This window comes from Homarus americanus, unplaced genomic scaffold (assembly GCF_018991925.1).
Source record: "Homarus americanus isolate GMGI-L3 unplaced genomic scaffold, GMGI_Hamer_2.0 scaffold31037, whole genome shotgun sequence".
Taxonomy (NCBI): Eukaryota; Metazoa; Arthropoda; class Malacostraca; order Decapoda; family Nephropidae; genus Homarus; species Homarus americanus.
This window is the reverse complement of record NW_024722227.1, coordinates 15,482,276-15,490,575: the sequence shown is the minus strand read 5'-3', so window position 1 is coordinate 15,490,575 and position 8,300 is coordinate 15,482,276. Positions and strand designations below refer to the sequence as shown.

The window sequence follows — 8,300 nt, the reverse complement described above, 5'->3', positions numbered from 1 at the left end:
GCCGCAGATTTCACCTTGCTGGACAAGCGGCAAGGATTTGAGAATGTCATGATAATGGTTGACATATACAGTCGATACACTTGGGCCTTTCCCACCAAAGACCAGAAGCCTCGACGATTGCAAAGATCCTGGTGAATCGGATCTTCCTGGCAGTGGGTGCCCCTGAGCGACTGTTGACCGATCAGGGAAGGAATTTTGGCAGTGCATTGGTCTGACAAACTTGTGCCGCCTTTGGGGCGAAGAAAATAAGGACGTCAGCGTATCACCCCCCAGGGAAATGGTATGGTGGAACGGTTCAATAGAACCCTGCACGGTCTGCTGGCCACCCTCGAGGAAGAGGAAGAATAAGTGGCCCGAGCATCTGCAGGCAGTGGTGTCACAATATAACGCGACTCCGCACACCACGAGAGGGTTTTCCCCATTCCTGTTGTTTTACGGGAGAGAACCAAACCTGCCGTTTGACCTGAGGCCGAAAGTAGACCCAGAGCCGGTAGATGAGTGGGCGACGGTGATTAGAGACCGGCAACGAAGATTGCAGGAAGCAGTGGAGATCAATGTGCGGAGACGCAAGGAAATAAACAGAAGAAAAAGAGAAGAGAGAGCCCACGAGAAAGAACTGGGAAGTGGGCCAGGAGGTTTTGTTGAGGAACAATGCAAAAATAGGCCGGTGTAAGCTCCAAGACCATTGGTTTGACACGAGATGGCTCATTGTTGAGGTCCTAAATCCAAGGCCGGGGTTATACCGCATTGAGCCCAGTGGGGAAGAAGACCTGGAAGCGAGAGTGGAAAACCTGAGCAACTTGAAGGCTGTTCCACCCCTAAGGCATCCGGGAGACCCAGCGATGGATGAATCTGAAGATGAAGACGAGGAGCCCCCACCCCAGTTGATCAAGATGAATAGAAGTAGTTCAGAGAGGTCGATCGAGCCTCCAACGAAGCCGACAAATTACAGTTTAGGTGTGCATGTTAATGAGAAACGTAGGTTGTCGAGGGTGAGTTGGAGGAGTCGTGAGTAGGGCAGAGGGGTTTGGAGAGATGGCTAGGTCGGAGATGTGCATTGAGTAGTGGGTGTTGTCAGGAGTTGGATTGAGTTGCTGTCATGAGCGGGATTGAGTGTACGGTTGTAATGTCCAGGGCCTCACTATATGGACTGGTACATTGTCAGAGGGTTGGTCTGCCGGCATGAGGTTCAGAGACGTGGATTGAGTCGATCGTTGAAGACGTGAGAGCGTTCGTTTGGACTGAGTATTGTTTGACACTGGTTCCTCTTAGTTCAAGGGCCAGGCAAAAGGAGAGCATGTTTGAGTTGGACTGAGCATTGTTTTTGACATTGGTTCTCTAGTTTAAGGACCAGGCAAAAGGAGAGCATGTTTGTTTTGGACAGAGTATTGTTTTTGACACTGGTTCCTCTTAGTTCAAGGGCCAGGCCAAAGGAGAGCATGTTTGTTTTGGACTGTGTATTGTTTTTGACACTGGTTCCTCTTAGTTCAAGGGCCAGGCAAAAGGGGAGTATGCAGGATTTGGATTTGGTATTATTTTTGGCATTGGTTCTCTAGCTTAAGGGCCAGGCAAAAGGGGAGCGTGCTTGTTCTGGTTGGTTTTAATTTGGATAAGGCAAGAAATGGAGTTGCTGGCTGCAACTTGGAATAATGCAGATTTGAAGGTGGCTTCTAGTTGTTCTCTCAGCACATGAGAACAGTGCTGTTTTCTTATAGGGGGGTCGAGTGTTAGCGGGAGAGAGAAGGGGAGAAGAGAAGACGGAAATGCTGCGTCTAGCACGTTGCAGGTGTGAGGGGCAGTATTTAGAACAAGTCTTTTTAGGGGGGTCATATGCTGTTTCTTATAGGGGGGTCGAGTGTTAGCGGGAGAGAGAAGGAGAGAAGAGAAGACGGAAATGCTGCTTTTGGCATGTTGCAGGTGTGAGATGCAGTTATTAGAACAAGTCTTTTTAGGGGGGTCATATGCTGTTTCTTTTAGGGGGTCGAGTGTTAGCGGGAGAGAGAAGGAGAGAAGTGAAGACGGAAATGCTGCGTTTAGCACGTTGCAGGTTTGAGGCAGTTATTAGAACAAGTCTTTTAGGGGGGTCGTATGCATGTTTTCTCAGCACATGAGGACAGTGCTGTCTTCTTTTAGAGGGGTCGATTGTAATATTCAGAAATTTCAGTGCGATTTAGATACGCGCGCCATATTGGCGATACTGAGTCTTCAAGGTCGACTGAGGGAGGACAGCGCTCCCGCACATAGCGAGAGCTTCTGCAACTAGGCCTATGAGATATTTAATGTAATTTACCGAATTAATATGGACGCGAATCATGAAATTAAATGACATTATTAAATTTGAAATTATTATAGATCGTTTCTCAGTCTAAATATGTTACATGTGTCCCAACGAAGCTATTAGTTATGCGGGAAAATATGTCACTAGGCCCAAGCTACAGCCTTGGGAAAGCACGAGGCTGGCGGTTTCTCAGTCAGATGACAGCGTTCGAACAGAGAGGATGGTCTGTGCGTCAGACAGAACAAAACGGTCACGTGGTCTAGTCTCCTGTGTTGCGACTTGGCAGTATAACAAGTAAGTCTCATTCGACCTCAGACAGGGTTTAGATAAGATGGTGATAGAAGTTAATAATAACTAACAGAGAGTTCATTGCAGGGTTTTCGTCAGAACCCACTTGACTGCGAGTGATGACTGCATTTGATGACTGCCGTTTGAGACTGCCATTGATGATTGATGATTAGCGACTGTCACAGTTGGAACGATCAGTGCAGGCTTGTCACTGGTTGCTGGGTTAGCAAGGTATCTCTGCAGTGAAACCAGCTGTTTGGGTGCACAACTAATGACGTGGGACCATCATCTGCCCTTGGTTGACGATGATCTGGGGTCGCCAGATCTCTTCTACCTCGGCTGATAATATCACATATTTTCAAGCAGTTAATGAAAACCTTTTACTACGGGAAGCTAAAGCTTCTCTCAACTGAACAAGGTCTGATTGGCTCCTTCCCTTCCGTTTCATGGATGTACTGAGTGTAAAATGAGGCCAGCTGAGTGAATGAATGGTCACACACTGAGACCAGGAGTCTAGTGGAACTTAGAGGTACATTTTCCAAGGTTGAGAAAGGCTTGTTTGGGCCTTAAACTACGGGTGCCTGTTGGTTGTGCCTTAAAAAACTACGAGTGAAATGTGGAATGTATGTGTTAGGTTAAGAAGCATGTTTTATGGGTATTGGTGGTATCAGTATCTTCTTAATATAGTGATAATATTTTTTCAGTGACTGATATTGTCTTGCTGTGTGTAGTTAATACTATTTTTTCAGTTACTGATATTGTCTTGCTGTGTGAAGGTAATATTTCTTAAATAATTTTGATAGTATTGTCTTTTAATGTTTGTGTCACTAATTGATGCCAGAGAATGAGGGAACTGTTTTTCAGATGAGGTTCCTCTCTTCTGTTGTAAGTGATACTGTGATTTAGTTCCTTAAATGCAGTTAATATTTCTTTTTAATTTCTATTTTTTATACTATTTCCTCAGTGAGTGATATCGTTTTGTTGAAAGCCCTTAAGGCCTGTCCATGTGTGCATACAACATATTCTTAATACTTTGAATTTATTGTTGTCTAATGAGGCATTTTCTGAGTTTCTAATAATTTCAATATCATGTATAACTTTTATTCCCAAGAGTAGTGTTTTAAGTTCAGGTTAAGAGGTGCTCATATGTAGGTGTATCATTATTTGATTGTGTCTGTAGTGTTGGAGGGAATAGAAGTGTCTAAATTTTACAGTGCGTCTCATTTACCCCAATCACAGATGCTATCCTTCCACGGGTCACGGAGAATTCATTTTTGTTAGTAAATTTAAGTGTTTTGTGCTGGTTCGGGTTTTTTCTCCAAGGGACGCTTCCACCGCATTTTCCATCTAATAATATTTAATAAACCCCCTAGTCAAGTGAGAAATTATTTCCATTAATTCCGACCGGTTACATAAATAGGCTATATATATTAGTTCTTGAGTTGATAAGTAGCAGGGCTGAAGTAAACACTTTGTTGGTTTTGCTTTATTATAGAAAAATATAGATTCACAGGTTCTGAGTTCAGTTGAGAATATATTGTACCTTCTCTGCTAAGGGAAGTGTCTTGGTGCACTTATAGTAGAACACTTAAGTGGGTAACAAGTGATATGAGTCTCCTGTCACTGACCCAGGGAGGGAGAGTGAAGAAGCCTCGAAAAGGAAACGCGTCAGATAGGTTGTTGCTGACATGCGCTGACCTCAGCCTGTCTTCACTCACTCCTGGAAGGAACTGTCACCTCAGCAATGCATAACATCAACAACTCAGTCATGGTTGAATAACTTAGTGAATAACTACTGAGTCATTGTTGAATAACTTAGTGAATAATTTGGTATTATACATTTGGGTAAATATATATATAATACAAATGGTGCTGTTACACCGCTCGGCTACCTCCAACCGAGACCTCACGGTTTAAAACCTAGATGTACCTAACCTTGTTACAAAAAGGTGTGCTTTAGCCAAGGCCGCAGCTTCCATTAGGCGAGGTTAGCAAATGTTAAGGGCGCCAAAGATGCTAAGGGCGCCAACACATACAGTGTCACCACCACAGCTCCATTCTTCGCAGCCAACAGATACAGTGTCACCACCACAGTTCCATTCTTCGCAGCCAACAGATACAGTGTCACCACCACAGCTCTATTCTTCACAGCCAACAGATACAGTGTCACCACCACAGCTCCATTCTTCACAGCCAACACATACAGTGTCACCACCACAGCTCCATTCTTCGCAGCCAACAGATACAGTGTCACCACCACAGCTCCATTCTTCGCAGCCAACAGATACAGTGTCACCACCACAGCTCTATTCTTCACAGCCAACAGATACAGTGTCACCACCACAGCTCCATTCTTCACAGCCAGCAGATACAGTGTCACCACCACAGCTCTATTCTTCACAGCCAACAGATACAGTGTCACCACCACAGCTCCATTCTTCACAGCCAACAGACAGTGTCACCACCACAGCTCCATTCTTCACAGCCAACAGATACAGTCACCACAGCTCCATTCTTCACAGCCAACAGATGCAGTGTCACCACCACAGCTCCATTCTTCACAGCCAACAGATACAGTGTCACCACCACAGCTCCATTCTTCACAGCCAACAGATACAGTGTCACCACCACAGCTCCATTCTTCACAGCCAACAGATACAGTGTCACCACCACAGCTCCATTCTTCACAGCCAACAGATACAGTGTCACCACCACAGCTCCATTCTTCACAGCCAACAGATACAGTGTCACCACCACAGCTCCATTCTTCACAGCCAACAGATACAGTGTCACCACCACAGCTCCATTCTTCACAGCCAACAGATACAGTGTCACCACCACAGCTCCATTCTTCACAGCCAACAGACACAGTACCACCACAGCTCTATTCTTCTGACCAACAGATACAGTGTCACCACCACAGCTCTATTCTTCACAGCCAACAGATACAGTGTCACCACCACAGCTCCATTCTTCACAGCCAACAGATACAGTGTCACCACCACAGCTCCATTCTTCACAGCCAACAGATACAGTGTCACCACCACAGCTCCATTCTTCACAGCCAACAGATACAGTGTCACCACCACAGCTCTATTCTTCACAGCCAACAGATACAGTGTCACCACCACAGCTCCATTCTTCACAGCCAACAGATACAGTGTCACCACCACAGCTCCATTCTTCACAGCCAACAAATACAGTGTCACCACCACAGCTCCATTCTTCACAGCCAACAGATACAGTGTCACCACCACAGCTCCATTCTTCACAGCCAACAGACACAGTGTCACCACCACAGCTCGAATGTGCTGCATCCAGGGCTGCACCTGTTGACCCCACTGACTGGCCATCCTGAATGTCCAAACAGGAAAAAGCAGAACTTGTTCGCAGAGGACCTTACCAGATTGATCCTAATTATGTGTTTCCAAAAAAGGATGGGAGAAGATGTCAACATGATTACTTTCGCCGAATCTTAGTAAATGGAGAGAAGATCCAAAGAAGTTGGCTAATTTATTTGGTGAAACAGGATAAACTTTTTTGCTTCTGCTGTAAAATGTTTTCTACGAAACATGTTAGAATGGCTGAAGAAGGCATCAATGATTGGAAAAATGCCAGTCATTTTCTCAGCACACATGAAAGTAGCATAGAACACACTTAAAACATGACAACATGGAAGGAACTGGAGGTCAACATTGCAAGAGGAAGGACGATAGACCGACGGGAAATGGAAATGTTAATGGCTGAGTGGAACAGATGGCGCCAAGTCCTCACTAGACTAGTGGCGATTATTCAGTCTCTAGCTGAAAGAAATTTGGCTCTAAGAGGGTCAACCGAAAGCTTAACTGTCCATCCAATGGTAATTTTCTCCAAGAAGTGGAACTTTTGGCTAAATTTGATCCAGTTATGAAGAATCATTTAAGTAGGGTTGAAAGTAATGCAGGCAATCACAGTCACACTCACTACCTTGGCCAAATGATCCAAAATGAACTGATTAACATTATCAGTGCAAAGATTACTGAAAGAATCGTGGACGATATCAAAGCATCGAAATACTTCTCTATTATTTTATACTGCACCCCTGATTTGAGTCACAAAGAGCAACTTTCTGTCATAATCAGGATAGTGGCACTTGAAGACAAACCATCAATAAAGGAGCATTTCTTGGGGTTCCTTGAGGTAGAGAAGTCTACAGGGCTAAATTTGTCATGCCTTCTACTCGGAAGACTGAAACAATTGAACATTTCTTTTGAGGATTGTCGAGGTCAATCTTACGACAATGCAGCAAATATGAGAGGAAACATCAATGGAGTTCAATCCAGGTCTTCTTCAACAGAATTCTCTGGCCTTATTTGTCTTGTGTGGTGCCCATAATTTGAATTTGATATTAGCTGACGCTGCCAAGGGCTCCCTAGATGCAACTTGTTACTTCGGATATTTAACGAAAGTATTCACATTGTTTTCAGTCTCTCCTCAGAGGTGGCAAGTTCTTATAAAACATGTCAGTATTTCTCTGAAATCGTGGTCAGACGTCAGATGGGAAAGACGAGTAAAAAATGTGGAGGCAATTAGATATCAACCTGCACAAATCAGAGAAGCGCTTTTGAAACTCAGAGAATGTGCAACTGACCCTGTCATCAAAGTTGAGATTCAATCGTTGGCAGAGGAAGTAGGGTCATACCGTTTTGTCATTTGCTCAATTGTGTGGTATGATATACTCAGCAAAATTCAGCACGTGAGCAAACTAAAGCAGTCGATTACGATGCAGCTCGGCGTGGCTGTAGATCTGCTAAAGAAGACCAGAGATCATATTGTCAGCTACAGAAATACAGGTTTTGCTGATGCACTAACTACTGCTAAAGAAATCTGTGAAGCGATGAACGTAGACACCGTGCTGAAACAGAAGAGACTAAAAACTAAAAAATGCCACTTTAGCTATAAGTGTGCAGACGAACCTGTCAGCGATGCACTCAAGAGGATGGACACTACATTTTTCAATGTGGTAATGGACACTGCGATTTCCTCTCTTAATGAGAGGTTCAAGACCTTGGGCGAGGTGAATGGAAAGTTCAAGGTATTGTTAGGGTTCACGGACATGTCTGACAAAGACATCGTCGATCACTGCCAAACCCTCAACAACACGCTTACTCATGAGGGACACTCAGACATTGATGGAAGGGAACTGGCCATGGAGCTGCAGAGTGTCCCAGATTTGCCTTCCAAGAGAAGACAACAATGGATTTTCTCACCTTCCTGCATGAAAAGAAACTTACTGAAGTATTCCCGAACTTGTGGGTAGCTCTGCGGATCTGTGCAACTCTCCCTGTAACGGTGTCGGCAGCAGAGCGGAGCTTTTCTAAGTTAAAACTGATAAAAATTTATTTGCGATCCACAATGGCGCACGAACGTCTTAGTGGGCTGGCCATCATCCGTGTGAACCATGCAGTGTCTAGGAAGTTATCGTATGGCGATGTAATCGACGAATTCGCTTCCAGGAAGTCAATAAGAGTCAAGTTATAACTGTTATAAGCAGGCACGTAGCGAAGAGGAGAAAACGGTGGATTCCAGAATGTCATGACATATGTAATTGAATTGCTTATTGTTTAAATACAATGATAGTTTGATTTTGAGTGTTTTTTACAGTCACTTTTCATGCCATTATTTTATGTTGCTTGTATTGTGCTTTTCTTTGGATATTCCACAGTTTAAGAGGATTTGCTAATTAATGTATGTA

The 8,300-nt window shown here is 44.2% G+C and overlaps 1 protein-coding gene across 1 annotated transcript; it reads left to right on the top strand.

Moving 5' to 3' along the window:
* Nucleotides 1–6,872: 6,872 nt before the first annotated feature.
* Nucleotides 6,873–7,865, top strand: LOC121862621. Its single transcript, XM_042360937.1, has one exon. It carries the CDS (start codon nucleotides 6,873–6,875, stop codon nucleotides 7,863–7,865), a length of 993 nt encoding a protein of 330 aa, XP_042216871.1.
* Nucleotides 7,866–8,300: the final 435 nt, after the last annotated feature.

Coding starts and splice junctions, on each gene's coding strand:
- LOC121862621 (XM_042360937.1), top strand. CDS start 6,873: ATGGAGTTCAATCCAGGTCTTCTTCAACAGAATTCTCTGGCCTTATTT.